This window comes from Anopheles merus, chromosome 3R, assembly GCF_017562075.2.
Source record: "Anopheles merus strain MAF chromosome 3R, AmerM5.1, whole genome shotgun sequence".
Taxonomy (NCBI): Eukaryota; Metazoa; Arthropoda; class Insecta; order Diptera; family Culicidae; genus Anopheles; species Anopheles merus.
The window spans coordinates 22,239,724-22,257,203 of record NC_054084.1 but is presented as its reverse complement, the minus strand read 5'-3'; the positions used below and the strand labels follow the sequence as shown (position 1 = coordinate 22,257,203).

The 17,480-nt window shown below is 47.2% G+C and overlaps 1 protein-coding gene across 1 annotated transcript in view; it reads left to right on the top strand.

Annotated features, from left to right (window-relative positions):
* Positions 1-17,335, top strand: part of LOC121595856 (serine protease filzig) — a 38,381-nt gene extending 21,046 nt beyond the window's left edge. The window contains exons 2-8 of the mRNA XM_041920156.1: positions 10,098-13,189; positions 13,281-13,473; positions 13,613-13,799; positions 13,953-14,137; positions 14,554-14,669; positions 14,847-14,966; positions 16,235-17,335. Coding sequence (XP_041776090.1) covers positions 10,098-13,189; positions 13,281-13,473; positions 13,613-13,799; positions 13,953-14,137; positions 14,554-14,669; positions 14,847-14,966; positions 16,235-16,399 — 4,058 coding nt within the window. The 3' untranslated portion in view covers positions 16,400-17,335. The remainder of the gene's footprint in view (positions 1-10,097; positions 13,190-13,280; positions 13,474-13,612; positions 13,800-13,952; positions 14,138-14,553; positions 14,670-14,846; positions 14,967-16,234) is intronic.
* The last annotated feature ends 145 nt before the right edge of the window (positions 17,336-17,480 follow it).

Below are 17,480 nucleotides of genomic sequence, written 5' to 3'. Positions count from 1 at the left end.
TTCTACCCCTTTCGCTTCCCACCACCGCACACTGCCAGCTGACCCAGAAATGGACGAACGACAAAATTGGGTCAGTGTGGATTGTGGCGCTTCCCGCAACGTTCTAGCCCGGTGTGATGTAATCGGGTGGAACAACAACGTAAAAAAAATGAACAGAATAGAAACCAACAAAACACATAATGGATCAATTTTATGAAGATATAAAGCAGCGCGGTGTACAATACGCTCATTAGAAAATACTGTTACCGGCACGCTTTTACGATCCGCCCGGCTTTGTATTATTTATGCTGTGTTTAATCGAGCAACACTTTCTGCGTGAGTGCTAGAGTCGGGGGGGGGGGGGGGGGGAGACCGTTGGCGTGTGTAAAGATTTATTTTATGTAACACGATTCAATCTGGATCTGGATCAATTGCTCAAGGAGCGTTACTATCTCAATGTGGTGCTGATTACATTGAGTGTTAGCTTAATTTAAATTGGACTTTCGACCTAAAAACGATTGTTTAAATAAAGTCGTTATTTAAAAAGTAACTCAAATTATAGCACAATTTTGCTTAGACAAACACGAAGATCGATAGCAAATGATTCGACGCATATCTGTAAATGGAATAAATTAATCAATTTTAATAAATTCTGCTTACTACAGGTTATGATTTATTAACGAAGAAATGATATTATAAAATTTACAGAAATATCAATCCCTCCGATAAATTACACTCATCAAACATAATCGTAAAATGACGTTAAATGATACATATGTTTTTTTTTTAATATTATTAAATTGTACCCTATTAATTTATCCCTACCTCTGTCATTCCATAATTTTCTGTAAGAATCTTAAATTAAGATTCAACTTCTAAAGAATAATTATATTTTTGCGTATTGGTACAGAGTTAAGATATTAGTTATTAGTTTGTTGCTTATGAAGAACGTTGGAATTAATTTTTAGTTTTACAAAAATAACCATTAATTAAATTTATCGCAGAGTAGCCTTCACTGTCTTGATCTTTTAGCTTCTCAGGAAAGCTCCTTGTCGTGAGTAGCGATAGTTGGTCGTTTTTTGTTTTATCAAAGTTATTTACTCATCAAAACACAAAACATTTCATTCACAAATAGCAATAAATATTCACTCAACTTTATTCAGCCCATTTTATTATTCTGATTGATAGAAATTATTCTGATTGAAAGCAAGTTTCTGTTGGTTTCTTGTTTCGTTGGCAAATTCCTACAATAATTAGTTTTATATCCACCATTCCACCGCATCGAAAACTTTATTACTGAATTTTGCTGTTTGCAGTCCGAATTAAATTGTTTAAATACTTGTGTTACTTAAGAGTTAATGTAACACTAAAGTTTCTAATTTTAAATACGACTCAAACACATCATTGCTCATCTTCTATTGCTCTTCAACGCAACCTCTCAAAACTTTCTAGCGTGAGGGAAATAGGTGAAAGACAAATTTGCCTGTTACGAGTCATAAATCACACGCAAGTGTTCACGCTGCTGCTCGCCGGTTTGCGCCAACCATCGGACCCATTACTCACACCGACGCCCAATTAGAGGAACATATGTTCCCAAATTCATTACCACCCACCGCCAGCACCATTGAGGGCTCATCAGGGCCGGGCTCAGTAATAAAGAAAAGGGTGTCAAACATTATGCCACCGCCGATTATGCTACCAACCTGGCGGACACCTGTCGGAGAAATGGCACTCTTCATCTCTTTCGCACCCCAAACAGGAACAGCTCAATGTCCACCCGGACTGGCCGCATTCGACCCGGTTTCACGCACGCACGCCAAACCGCCAGCAGTGTGTGAGTACGCGAGCGTGATGATAACTCGGTCACCGGCCGGCTAGTGTGAGCTATTCCACTTCCACTCGCCGGCCAAATGTTGACCCCAATAGTGTACCAAGCGAGGCGCGCCCGGCTGTGCCGTCCAGCATCGTAAATTAGCCCGCTCAAAGTAACCGATCCGACCGAGTGGCCACCGATAAGGTACCGGATGTGGGCGATATGGTCCGGCAGCTTCACGCAAACCCCCGGGGTGGGCAAAATCCAACGCCGAATTTGAGATTATCGCATCGGAAGGAAACACAGGAAAAAAGGGGATGTCGATCTTTCACTTATTAGCTCAATCTTTGGCTCTCTTCTCAAGTAGGAACACGTAAACAGATGGTGAACAAATTTGACACCACCGTATTGTTCGCTTCCGGCGATCATTACGCCCGTCATCGCACCATCTTTTCGGACACCTCGTAAAACCTAAAACACATCCTCGTATTGCCGTCTTCCCGGTGCTGGCGTACCGCACACGGTGCAAAAGAAAAGCCATCCCCAAATGGCAAGCAAATGTTTCCATCCACGACCGATGATCGACTTTATTTATGACTTCCGATTGCTGCCGCTGAGCAACGAGGAGGTCAGTCAGTCAATCAGAATGTGGTTGTGTGGGGTCTTGCCCGTGTAACCCCTCCAGCGCGCGATCGCGATCATCATCATCGCCGAAGCGCTTATCATCAATTATGCTTTCGCGGCTACCCGACCCGAAGGGAATTCGTGGCCTTTCATAACCGTCGCAACCCGTCGCACTTGCTCGACATTGATCGCGCGACCCGCTGACACCGACGCAGCAGCCGAACCCTACGTGCCGCGTTTCGGGTGGGTGGGAATAGCTTTTCCCTTCGGACGGGCAACAATCTCCCTCCCGCCTCGTTGGAAACCCACGGGAAGATGGAAAAGCAAAATAAACAGAGCAAGAAATGACGGCAAAAGAGAAAGCCGCCAACGGAGCAGCCGGGGCTCGTCACGCGAGCAGCGACGATGGTCCCGCCGGATGGGTGGATGATTTTTGTTGTTGTTTTCGACAGTGACCGTCAAGGTTGCGTTTCTTGAGCGCCCTGTGAGGCTGAGTATGTCGTGGGGAAAGAGAGAGAGAGAGAGATAGAGAGAGACAGAAATAGCTAGATCGAGGGAAATGAATGCAAGGAATGTGGCTATCGTTCTGTTAGCTGTCGGCGCTACTTTTGTTAGTCAAAGATTTCAACGGGAGATATCGGTGTGTGCTTAGCATTGGAATGATGACAATGAATAGTTTTATTTTGATTGAAAGTTTCATTTGTTTTACACCGCTTCTTTTTATCTTTTATCTATATTCAACACTGAATGTATTTAATTGGTTCAGAGGTACGTGAAGCTTAAACTTACTGAGTGATCTAGTTACTTCTACGTCATAAGCCCCCGTACAATCATGGCATATTATCATCATTCTAGCTATTGAAATCATTAAAAACAATGTCATTGAAATAGTTCGAAAGAAATGAATTCCACTTCAAACAAGAATGGCTTGAGTTGAATTACGATCAATTACAAAACTCTGTACTGATATAATGAATGAATTATATTTGAAGATACTGGCATTCATCAAAGCCACTAACAAATAATTTCATTAAATTTGTTCAGATGTTCTCAATATTACAGAACTGATATTTGGCTCATAATCCTGCCCAAAAGTTCTGCAGAATACAATAACTCAGAACTTCTGAAACCATTTTAAAACTATAAGCAGTTATTCCAAATCCGTAACTGGAATGAAATAAAAAACGTACATTGTTAAGCTGTCTAATAAATCCCTTTAAATTCCAAATGTACGTACTATTTTATATCCCAAATGTCAATCTTTTATGTAATTAAAAACGCCAGAAAGATCAAACAAGAATTTCAAACCTAATACCATGGATATTTTTGCTAATACGAATCGCTCAGCACCATATTAATGTTAAAACGTGTATAATCCTCCGTCGGGTAGGTCGTACCGACTTGTTTTTGCTGCTCGTTTCCAAAACAAAGGTCAACTCCGTAGCACAAAGCAAAGCAACCGTCTTACCAACAAATTAAATTCCACCCAAACCCACACGGAACACTGGACAGCTAATTTTCCGCATCATCTCACTAGATACGGTCGATACGCAAAAAAAAAAAACAATGCTCGTGTCCTGTCTTTTTCACTTGCCATACATTTGTCTATGAATTCAAAATGGACCAAGCGGCCAAAGCAGCATGAAATGAAAATTTTAAACGATCCCGCTCTCATTGCAGGCCCTCGGGGCCTTTAACACCAACAGATACTTTTTCTTAAAGCTGCCTCGTTTATGTCCACCATCAACCTTGCTTTAATGACGCTAGCAGGCTGAGATAACAAATTTTCCGCTTATCCAAAATCATCACCTTTTTGCGGGAGGATTGCGCAAAGCACTAAAAGAACTAATCAAAATTATTTTTTGTTTTTCGCTTTTTGTGCTGTTGTGCCATTAAACACCTCCGCATTGGGAAAGAGTTTATACAAAACAAAGGGAGAAAGAAGAATAAATGCCCCACCCAAGAACACAAATAAAGCGAGGACACTAAAACTCATCGTACCCTGGACGGCCCACAATAAAGCTTCCATGCCCGCTTAGGTCCATTTCATGGTCAGGCCTTCCAAAAGGATGATGGTGCAGCTATTCGTACAGCTCTTTCGCTTTTATTTCGGCTCAGCTAAAGTGTGGAGACGCCCTCACAACTCGCTGTGGCCCGAGCAAGTACAATAAGAAATGCACCATTCTATGTACCACTGAAGGCAGGTAAGGGCATTCCTCGCTCGCGCACCCCGAAACGCTTCCGAGCGCTTCCGAAACGCCCGTAGAATGGGACCAATTTTTCAACCTGTGAACCCTTGGCCCAATTACTTGGGTGATTAATGGACTCGTGTGCTGTTGTTTTTCTGCTGTAGGGGGGCTCCTTTCGCGTACCGTACAACATCCCACTCCCAATCGTCATCATCGTCGGGAGAGTCAGTGCATTAAGTGGATCGTTTTAGAAGAGACTTATTATAAATTTGCTACGCCCGCTACCCGCTACCGCTCCCAGGGCTTCCCAGGTTGGGAAGGATTGAAATAAGAGCGCAACTGTTTGATTTATTGCAGCTGCTGGCTTTTGTGTAACAGCTTTCAGTAATATCTTTATATCGGCGTCTACCGGCCGGCTTCCTAATTACTGCTCCGAGCGCACGGAACAGCCTGGACGGATGGATGATTAATGGTGCGCAGGGGTCGGATGCGGGATGTCTGCAGGAGGTCTGCTCGGGAGAGCATTTGAGATTGATTTCTATCACTTACTGGCGATTCGTTTCACCTTCAATTGAACATCGCTCGGCACGGCGGGAAGAAAGGGCATTTGTTTCCTATTGGAAGATTGTAACATGATAAGAAACGAAATGTAAGTCCTTATCTATCATGCAACTGCTTTTCTCTATTGAAAAGAACCTCCAAAGAAACTCCTAACGTTAATCTCATTTTGAAGTGTAATGGCGAAATTAATTTACCAACCTTAAAACGGTTCATTTTTCATTCATAACAATCTTCCGTAATATCACCCCCCCCTTATCAAATTTGACTTTTATCTTCCTGCCCTTAAGCTTCCTCAACATCTTCCGAATGAATTGTAATGAACGACTACACTATGCTGAACAATGCAATGTTAATCCACTTTATCTTCATCCCAATGCTTCACTTTTAGCAGCGAAGTAGACGGCAGGATAATTTGCTGTTTAAACGAAGCGTTACGCCAAACACAAGGAAGCGTCGTTTTGTTGAGCCTGAGCAAAATGGCACATCTCCAAGCAGCAACATTTCACCACCGGTTGACGGGACGGCGCGGGTAAATTGTTTTGGCACCGAGCCAATCGTGCCAAGCCGGGGCTCCGCTTCACGACGCGTAAACGCTCACCAGTGTCTCATTAGCAGCCAATCGTCCTCGACGGTACGGGCGAAAAACCGAAATATATATAACCGAGCACCGAGCGAGGATATATTTATTCATGAAAAGCAAACGATAGCGTGGTTTTGGTTATGTTTATCAACCGCACTAGTGAAAAGGGATACACCGAAACTGGTGCTCCCTACTGTCGTTTGCATGGGATTTCCTCCCCGGGCACAATTGAATAAGGGACGACAATTTTGCACCAAATTTGCCTTCATTTTGCACGCAAACGCTGCCCGTCGATCGCTGTCGCTTCGAAACGTTCGCCTAACTATTTCGCCTTAATTTTTCGAATTATACGGTTGGCATTTGCAGCCCCAAAGACAGATCATAGAATGGCATTTTAACGCGCCGTCTAGGGCGAAGCGTAATTCAGCCTCTCGGGCCACAGGCGGATCAAAATTAGATTAACACCACAAAACACTGCAGTGGTACGGAGCCGGCCTGCCTTCCTGGTAGCAGTAGTAGTAGAAGTAGTAGGCTCCTGCCGAGGGCGCAGAAGAGTGAACATTCGCTTTTCGGAAGGACAATCGAAAGCCTGGTTGCACGGCAGGCACACCCACACCCGGGCTTGGGATGCAGACAAACGAGCTTAATGAAAGAAAATTCAGGTCACTACCCGGGAGAGAAACAACGAGCATATCGGGTGGAGTAGTTAGCACAGGTGTACCTTTTGGGGTACGGTGTGGTACGGGGGCTTGTTTTGTGCCAGCTTACAGTGGAGTTTGTAGGCGTATTAGGTTGCTAAGGGTGATAATGCCACTTTTGGATGCCATTTCGAGTGCGTTCTGTTGTAGTGTGGAGCATTTGAACGTACGTAAATATGGAATACTTGGAATTTATTTCCATTGAATCATTGTAGCTGCTGCATCTTAACAAACTTAACTGTTTAAATAATTATAAAAATACGGTAACCTTTAATCAAATATCAATAATAAAAACTAACATATTCACGTTAATAATATGAACTCCATCCATACCCTGATTTGCAGTAAAGCTCAAGTAAATAACATTAAACTTTTAGTTTTACTTTCTTCTTTTGCTTGCTTAAAGTGACTTAAACTAATTTTGAAAGCTCAAAAACTCATTGATACCTTGCTTTTTCTTCAGATTGATCAATGTGATATCAAAATCTTTTTTTAATTGCCACTTATGATGAGTAACAAAAACGTTTACTATCACATTTATCAATTCATTGAAACGATGCTGTCGTGTTACCAAAAAAATTATAGTACAATAGTCATTAAAATTTTGCTATTTGTATAGGAAAGCAAGAAACCGAAAACCATGTTTAATCAGTTTTAGATTTTCTTAGATTTTTCTATAGTTTTAATGTTTCATCAATCATCAATTGTATCATAAATTTCAATTGGACAAGAAAGTGAATGATGACTCCCAAGCGCCCTGTCTCTCAACTTTGCTTCCATAATTTTAACCTCCCGAACGATCGAAACCTCCCTCCCAACGCACGCATTTATTATGCACCAAATCGGTGCCAGCTTCTCATTTTCACTTTCGTGCCACGGGGGTTTCACTTTTCACACCATCCCTCCTTAGCACGCAAAGAACATCACCGGTGCCCGATAAAACAAAGCGTGTGGCACATTGAAATTAATGATGCGCTCAGCTTCACGCCCCACGCCAATGTGCGACAAAAGCTCCGATCGGGTGGCAGAAAACTTTCCTCCCTTATTGCTCCCGCAATAGCACCGATTTTGCATGCGCCAAAAGCCCGATTTCTCACCCCACCCATCTAACCGCCTTTGTGACGACATTTTACAATTCAAGTTCATGGGAGGGGAAGCAAAATTTTGCACTCACTTACAAGGGGCGTGAGTGTGCGCCGCGTGTGAAATGCAGCGCCCAAGAGGTCGACACCTCCGCGAGGGTGGACGGGAGGGCTGGGAAAAATTAATTGCTTACGCCCTCCGGCACGCGATTACGTGCGGGTTTGTTTTATTTTTCTTCGCTTTCTTTCCACAACAACCATCCCTAACATTCGCTCGCCGTCAGTTCCCCTTGATCGATAACATCTGCCTTCTGGCACCGGTCACGAACGTTTGATGCCGTTCAAAGTCGTCAACGTTCTCTAGCGGCTCTTCTTTACACACCGGCCTGGGACGATTTATGAACCTTTACTCGCTCAATTGGTTGGGACGTTTTCCGCAGCCGACGAGAGACGGGTGGAAAAATCAGAAGAAAAGTAAATTAATTTTTCAATGCTCATTTTGTAACGATAAAAATGCGGGCATGCTTCGCGCGTCCTTCACGGCCCCTTCAATTTACAACTTATTTTGCAGCAACACACTCACACACACACACACACACACACACACACACACACACACACTCACAGCTTCAGCGTAGAATTAATCTTGCGCCATTTCTCACCAAACACTTACGCCGTGACGTCAAAGCACACGTGTGTTTGTTCCCCTTCTCCCAAAGGCTGTGCCCTGTGTGTTCGTGAGCTGATTGTAATTCTTCCTGCCTGCACCTCCGACCTTCCAGAAAAGCTCACTACCACCCCCACCCACCCATCCAACTCGCATACGGAGCGGGCGAGGTCATACTCCCCTGCGCAGCACAAAATTCTCTGCAAACATTTACCTTTGCCATTTCCGGTTGGCCTCTCACACACACACACACACACTCTCTCTCTCACACTCTGCTTTTTGATAGAGAAAGTAAAGGGAGGGTTGTGTAGGTAGGGGGGTGGATTACACCTGGTAGAATAAAATAAATACGCAAAAGGCATATCGTTTGGATTATGGGCGAAGGATAACAAAAGCACACACGCAAACACACGCAGATACACGCTCACACCTGCAGGCAGGACTTGGTGCTCACCCGACAAGAATCAGAAGAAACGAGAAACGATGGTGGTGGGCTTACCAGCACAGTTTGCACACATCTTTTGCCATTTTATTACGCATTTGGCGAGTGGTTTATTAATATAGAACGATGTTGGCGATGTTGGCACGTACCCGTAAGGCTTTGAGTATGTCTCTTCTCTCTCTCTTTCTCTCCCGATTGGTTTTTTTTTTCGAAGGAAAATATAACCAGCTGAAGAGGGCAAACATTGGAATAAATATTGTGCGCAGCATTTCCGCCGGCTGGTTGAAGGATTGATTGGGAATGGCAAAAACGATTTTCCGCCGGCTTTTTTTCGATCAATTCGTTGCGATAAGCTGTAAGGTAACAAGGAGTAAGCAACAAATGATTAAAATGTATTTTAATGATTACATACGAAATGCTTACTCACTGTTAGGTTTCAGCTATTTGGAAAAGATTATATTTACATTTTATTTTAATTATTTTTACAATGTTGTGGATTAATTTCCCAATGCTTTCCCAAAATTGATTTGTAATGCTACTGGTACAACATGCTGCTCATATAATCGCCCAACGCCCAACATGAGCAAGCTCAGCACAAAATCCCTTCCCTTGCTAATCCAGCACTTTGTTGCGGCCACTGATTTTCCGTTGAATCGGTCCACCCACGTTGGGCGTTTTGGCGAACCTTTTTTTTTAACTGAACCCATGAAACATGGTGCAATATACTACGTGACCATGCCGGCACGTATGGGAAAATGTCCCTGCACTACTGCTCCCTGGAATTACGAAAACACACACACTCACACACACGTACCGGAACATGTCACCATACATCCCACTGTGTGGGAAGCCCGATCGAACCTGTCAGTAGTGTCCGTAGGCTAATGGTGGCAGTTTGATTTTTTCTCCCCCACTTGCCTCGTATGAAAACGGTCACTAAACCGTAACGAATGCAATGTGATCCTTGCCACTATTTCCCCCCCCCCCCCCTCTCCAATGCTTTAGTCTTCCCGACGCCCACAGAAAATCGATACATTCTTTCAAGAGCAGCCGGAAGCAGACGGGATGCTGTATGGAAACGCTTTTTTTGTTATTTTACTCCATGCAAGGAGAGTGCTGTACAGTGGCCACCTTCTTTCTACACCTACAGAACACACACACACACATACACACAAAAGCGACAGTAAAATTTACTGTTTACCCAGCGCTGCAGCAGAACAAGCACACTGCAGATGGAAAGGACGCCCCCACTGCGCTAGCAAATGCTGCCCGCGCTTCACGAGTCACGTACCATACTCAGCAAAAAGGCATCGTTCTCCTTGCTTTGCCGGGTTCAACGAGGCAGGACAGCTCCCATCGTTCGCATGCAACCATTTTTATTATAGCTTTCACAGACCTTTTTTCTTCCTTTGCCAAGTCGTCTCTAACCCTGCTGCTTCTTCCTTTCCCTTGTCTTCTCCAGAGAGCCGCAAACTGTTCGGTGGGTACCGAATTACGCCAAAGTTCTGCAATGCTACGCGGTCGCTGCTGAAACGTGAGCCGGAGCGCCGTGGCCCCACGATCTGCATGTTCAATCACGAGTGCTTCCAGCGGCAGGGCGAGGTGGTCGGTGCCTGCATGGATGGGTTCCTGTTCGGGACGTGCTGCGAGCTGCCGCTCACGAAGGACACGCTAGCGAACGCGGATGCGCTGATGGAGCAGGCGAACGCCACCGAGCAGACGGGCCAATCGTCCCTTAGCTCGGCCATTGCCAGTCAGTATGAAAAGTTCGGCAGCCAGGCATCGGGCGGTGGCTACGGGGAGGGTGTTGTGGAGCAGGATCCACCGAAGCCCGATTCGTACGAAACGGACACGAGCGGAGGATACATGGCAACGAGCGAGAAAATCAAACCACTCTACCAGAAGATCCAGAACAACAACTACATCGTGAATGACGATCTGGACGAGGACATTGTGCTGAACAGTATCGGTGCGAACAAGTACGATGTGGCCAGCGGTGCGGTGTCGGTGTATTCACCCTCGACCAACAAAATCAAGACGGAAAGCGACGAGCTGCCGCCGTCTTCGTCGCTAGGCTACCCGTCCACCACCGAGTCGGACGAGACGCACTACGTGCAGGTGAACAAGGACGGCGTGTACAGTGCGGAAATTCCATCCCTGCTGAGTGCGTACGGTGAGACGAGCTCGGGTGAAAGCTCCGGCCCCAGCTCGTCGGCCATTTCGACGGAAACGAGCACCGACATTACGGCGACCGGTGTGCAGCAGATTGCGAATCAAATCTTCCAGGAAAACAGCCAATTCTTCGATCACAGTGACATTACGCATCCGGCGGCTGAAACGGATCTGCTGAACGAGCACGGCACCGTGGACCAGAGCTACGCCAACCCGAACGACTTCTCCGGGGTGCCGCAAGCGTCCCAATCCGTCCCACAGCCGCCGGCGCCGACGGTCAAGCCGGCGAAGGTGACGTACCCTAAGCCGCAGTTTAAGCCGCGCCCGAAACCAACGCAACCGAGCTCGAACGAATCGGGCAGCCAGTACGTGCTGGTGCAGACCATCTCGAACGATACGAAAAATGACACGCAGGCCAAGCCGACCGTTTCCATGAACAATATCCCTTCGATTGAGTCGATCATACTGATGCTGAACGATTCCAATGTGGGACCGCAGTACGAAACCGATGACGGTGCCAACGCGACAAAGGCGACGTTTGAGGCGTCCACTGTACCGTCCACGTACGGCACGGCTGCGATCGATTACGACAAGTACGGACCGACCAGCTTCTACATTACGAAGCCACAGAAAACGGAAGCTCCAACGGTTACGCATACGACCAGCAATGTCCCGTCGACGAGCTACGTGTACAGTCCGAAACCGACGAAACGACCCACGTTGGAGCCGGTGGTAGTGCAGGCGACGCTGCTAACGAACAGTGCCGTTGCATCGTACGGAGGATCGCAGCAAAATGACCCACAACCCTCATCCACTCATCGGCCACCACCAACGAAGATCATCGTGACGGCAAGCACATCGAAGCGCCCGGTTCTGATCACTACTGACACGCTGGCTAGCGCTGGCTACTATACCGGTCCCACAAGACCCGCCTCCACAGTGGCCGTTTCATCCGTGCAGCCAACGAAGAAGATCACAACGATCGCAACGAAGCGCCCGATCGCTACCACGATCAAGCTGCCCGAGTACATCGTACAGTCGTCCACCCTGTCCCACCAGAACCCGTCCACACTGGCCAACGTAAACTACATCCAGATTGCCTCAGCGTCCGACAATCCCTCGCCCACCGTGCACATTACACCGAAACCAGTGGTTGGACTGGTTACATCCTCCACCTGGAACAGCAACAACAAACTTGGATCCTCGGTCGCCCCGGGCAGCTCGCGGCCCGGTTTCTACGAAAACACACCACCCGTCTACCTGTCCTCGATGGCAGACTTTGAAGATGAGGGCTACTTTGGATCGACGAGTCGTCCAGCGCTAGACAACGGCGTTACCTCTACCTCTATCTACACGATCGTGGATAGTAACAACAACAAGATCAGCAACTTTGCCTCCTCCACGTACGCACCTTACGGGCCGACGGCATCGTACGGCTCTACGCCATCCTATCCGATCCGCGTGCCACCGAACCAGCCAAGTCTGCAGACGTACGGACCACCGTCGCCCGTTGAGGTGTCCACGCTCAAGAACGAACTCTACACGACACCGGACGACATCAACAACTTCCCGCCGGTGCGCAACCCGAACCTTAACCTGACGGACGCTACCACGATGTCGAACATTACAAAGATTGAGTCAGGTTTGTACGGTACCCCGGCCAGCGAGGAGGACAAGGTGAACATGCTCGTCAACAAGATCGTGCAATCGTTCAACGGGAACTTGGAGGAGTTGGAGCAAATTCTGAAGGATCGTAGGAACCTCACAGTTACCAGCACGGCTGGAGCAGTGGCAGCGACTACTGAGAGCACGCCATCTTCCGTTTCGTCCACGAGTGAAGGATCTACTCCCACTTCAAGCACCACCGCGAAGCCGAAGAAGAAGAAGAAGCGCCCGAGTGGTAACAAAAAGCCATCCAATGCCACGACCACGTCAGGCTCTAGCAGTGCAACGAAGAAGCCAACGGCGAAACCGACTGTACTGGCCGATAGTGCTACCAGCACCGGAACTTCCGTGAAACCTTCCTCACGTCCATCGAAGAAACCAACCAAGGTACGACGGCCGAGCAACTCCACGAAGCCAACGTCAGCATCCAAGCCAACGTCCGCCACCACGCTCAGCAAACCCATTGCCAGCGACACCCCTGTCAAGCCTGCCAAACCCTCCAGCACGAAGCCGAAACCATCCACGTCTGCAACCAGCACACGCCCGAAACCTTCCACCGCAACGAAACCCTCCACCAGCAGCAGCACCACCACCAAGAAGCCGGTCCGCACGTCCACCTCCACCAAGCGGCCGACGCGCAAACCGAGCACCCGGCCGACGCTGGCCGACGCCGACCTGACCACCACCCAGCTGACGACGACGCGCAAGCCGACCAAGGTAGGGTAGTGCGCTTACCGATACGGGGCATGCATGGCACACAAAAGTTAGCAACTCCACTTTTTATCAGTTGAAAAAACCACTCTTATAGGTCACGAAGCGCCCCACCAAGCGGCCCACCTCGACGACGACCAGCACCACCGCCGCACCGGAGGACGAAACGATCGACGAGGAGGAGAACGCCGTCGACGGTGAGGACGGTGAGGAGGAGGAGGAGGACGAGGACGTTGGTGAGGAGCAGAACGAGACGGCGGACCACCAGCACGCCGGTGGCAGAAAGATTCGTAAGCATGACGCAACGCAAAGATGCCTTGTTTTTTGTTTGTGGGTCGTCAGGGAAAATGGGGCAAATTCTAGCGTCACGTTCTGTGGGATGACTAATGGCATACATTCGTTCTATCTCTCACTCTCTTTCTTCTGCAGTTTGTGGCCAACGGCCATTGATGAAGAGTGGACGCGTCGTAGGCGGCAAGGCATCGAAGTTTGGCGAATGGCCGTGGCAGGTGCTCGTGCGGGAATCGACCTGGCTCGGCCTGTTCACTAAGAACAAGTGCGGCGGTGTGCTGATCACGAACGAATACGTCATCACCGCCGCTCACTGTCAGCCCGGGTAAGCAGGGTGGGAGTTTCTCCGGAGACAGCAGTCAACGCTGGAGACGTAGAAGAAAAAGCCATTCCAGCATGTGTTGGAAGCAATTTTTTAAAAAAAGGACGAAAAAACGATTACCTTACGTTCGTTTCTGTACTTCTTCCAATCAAACAGCTTCCTTGCCTCGCTCGTAGCAGTGTTTGGAGAGTTCGACATCTCGAGTGACCTGGAAACGAAGCGCTCCGTCACGAAGAACGTGAAACGTGTCATCGTGCACCGGCAGTACGATGCAGCGACCTTCGAGAACGATCTGGCCATCCTGGAGCTCGAGAATCCCATCCATTACGACGTTCATATAGGTAAGGCAACGGAAACTGTCTTCCTGGTTAAGTGGCTTCGTTTGGCTTCGAAATTGTCGTATACGTGCGTACCTCGTTGGTATGCAGGCCGCTGCCTCGTCGCGCACCATAATGAACTTCCCTAGTGGCATCTACTCACGATTGTTCGGAAGAAATAGTTACGCTCCTGCTCCCCAGGAGCGTTTGCTCACAAAACTCTCCTCCTCACTTCCTTTATGTAATCATCTTAATCCACTCGATTACGTGGGCAAATCACGGCAACATCCGCCACTGTTGGAGCTGAACTGATTGCCCGGGCCATTAGGTCCCAGCATCCCCAGTCCAACGGGGAAGAGCCTTATTGACCCCCTTGTTTCGCATCTGGTTCCGCTTTTCTCACACCTTTCGTTTCTCACACTTCCCCTCATTCCAAACAGTGCCAATCTGTATGCCAGGCGACGAGGCCGACTTTACCGGGCGCATGGCTACCGTGACGGGCTGGGGCCGGCTAACGTACGGCGGCGGTGTACCCTCCGTCCTGCAGGAAGTTCAGGTAATTAAACCCCTTAAATCATCGCATTTGCAAACAACAACTCGCATTACAACTAATGAGATTTGCTCGTTCCACTTTCCATGTCTGGTGCCGCCCATGCCGCCCGGGGGAATCATTCATTTGCATTGGAACCTCGCCGGAAATTCTACGCCACTGCTTTCTCCAACCCCATCGCAGGTACCGGTCATCGAGAACAGCGTCTGCCAGGAGATGTTCCACATGGCCGGACACAACAAGAAGATCCTGCCCTCGTTCGTATGCGCCGGGTACGCCAACGGCAAACGGGACTCCTGCGAGGTACGGACCAGTGGGCTTCCACACTTAACGCTAGCACGTTTGATTTTCCTTCCTTTCCCTCTTTCCCTTCCCCCCCTCAAAACGCCGGCTGCTGGCGGTATTATTGATTGGGAGCTTCGGTTAATTAATTTCCGTCATCTTGTGAAAGTATTTCATTAGCATAATCAACAAATATTGCGAGCGGACGAGTGCGAGTTGAAACGGTTCGCTTGGAAACTGGGGTTCGGTGTTGCAAGGGGAGAGAGGCGCGGGGAAATTTGTACGTGCTTTTTCCCAGCACGGAAGTATGCTTTTCTGAGCAGAGTGCCGAGGATACGGAAAATCAAGCGAACGAACGGAGTCGCCATGAATGTCTAATTATCTTGTTCCGGGTACACAAAGAATTGTTGTATTTCAGGAACTTCAACGCAAAAGTATCTTTATGTTTTTAAAATCTCATTTAAAATGTACAAAATGAACTCCTCTTTATATCCGCACTGGTTGTACGCTAGTTATGAATTTGAAATTGATGCCCCATGATTATGTATTAATGGGGTTTCCCATCCTTTATATCGGTTTATCGTATTACAATATTTTTTATTTATACTTTTCTTCAACAATCACGTTAATAGTCTTCCTAAATTAGTAAAAACAACACAAATGCTTCACCGATTGCATACCTTTAGGCGCTCAGCAAATTTGGTGACGAACGTATCATTACTTCTACTCATAATTCTTGTGCAATCAATCATAATTGATCAATAACTTTGATCACACTGCAATAGCTTTCGGAGACAGAGGATTAGCTTTCATTTAAATTTGCACACACTCTGTGACTATGTGCTCAAGCAAAGCTATACGGCCCGAAATAGCATCATCAAATAAACAGGAAATATTCCCTCCTGCACTCGAACCTTCAGCACAAACCTGCACCAGGAACGCTGGAACGCTCCGAAATAGATCCTATTACCGTTCCATTATGCGCACAACCGTTACTCTCCGCTCTAATTTGATACCGGTGCATCCCACGCAGACAAACACACACACTCTAATTACCCCAAAATATACGCCACCTGGGTGTCGGGTGACATTTTGCTACACAAACAAACACACACACCGACACATACAGACACACTCACATGTGATAAAAATGCCATTAGGCTTATAATTAAAACGAATCGATCGTTAAGCTACACAACAGCAACCGGAGCACCAGCGCAAATGGCAACAAAACTTTAACGTAATTAAATTCCCCCTTTCCCTTTTCTTTCCCCCATTTCCCCTTGCAGGGTGACAGCGGTGGTCCACTGGTGCTGCAGCGTCCCGACGGACGGTACGAGCTGGTCGGTACCGTGTCCCACGGTATCCGGTGTGCCGCCCCCTACCTGCCCGGCGTCTACATGCGAACGACCTTCTACAAGCCCTGGCTGCGGAGCGTTACTGGCGTGAAATAACAACCTCCACAGGGTGTGTGTGTGTGTGTGTGCATTCGGAATGTGTGCATCGGCGTGCAGGATCGAGGACGTGAACAGTATGCGTGCGTGTGTGTGTGTGTGGGCTTGTGTGACTGGAAGATGCAAGTTTGTACGATGCCTTATATCTAGCTGCGCGAATGTATGTATGGAGCGTGTGTACGTGTGCCGTCCGCCTGTTATGTATGTAGGTAGTAGTGTCCCTGGAAAATCCTGGGACAGAGTGCGGGTGTGTGTGTTTGTGTGTAACACGTAGTGCGACGAGAAGAGATTAGGTTTAACCTGTTTCACATTACCTGGATAAGAGCAGTTGCATGCAGCGCCACGAGCGTGCGCTGCAATCGGGAAGCTGCAACAAAACGTGACAGTTTCACTGTAGTGGTGTAGAGAGAAGTGTTTTGTTGTTTTGTTCGTTTTTTTTTTTCATTTTTTGTTCGGGAAGAAAACGATAAGGGTGAAAGGAAACAAATTGCATTCATCGGAGACGTAAGGGGATGTGATTCGGAGTCATTGTTAAGCGTAATTTATATTAATTTATTTAAACAAAAACCTTGTTGTTAGTGGTTCAAACTATTTATTAAACTTAAAGTAAACAACAAACAAACAGGATATATTTATTTAGCTGTACGCACCCTTCCCGCTGGTGCCTGTCCGGTGCGGGAAAGCGCTTAGGGGTGCATAAGAAATGGAAGAGATAGGAAGGATGGAAAAAGAGCAGAAAAAAACGTAGCGCGAGAAGAGGAAAAATTGCAACAGAAAAGAATGAAAACGAACGAAGAAAAGCGAGAAAGCAAATCAAACCTGGTGTAGAAAACGAGCATGTGATTATTTTAACTTAAAACAAATACGAAACAAAAATGCTTTCAATACAGAAAAACGATTACAATTGTAGGAAAAACAAAAAACAAACAAACAAACAAACAAATACAAGTTCAACACAACGATCGATCTTTGTACTGTTGCTTGCATGCAGCGTAACCCATCCGAACGCAGCGTAAACTCATGAAAATTGCATACTAATTAACTTTGGTCCATTTATCCTCGTCTTGCTTGCTAACTTTTT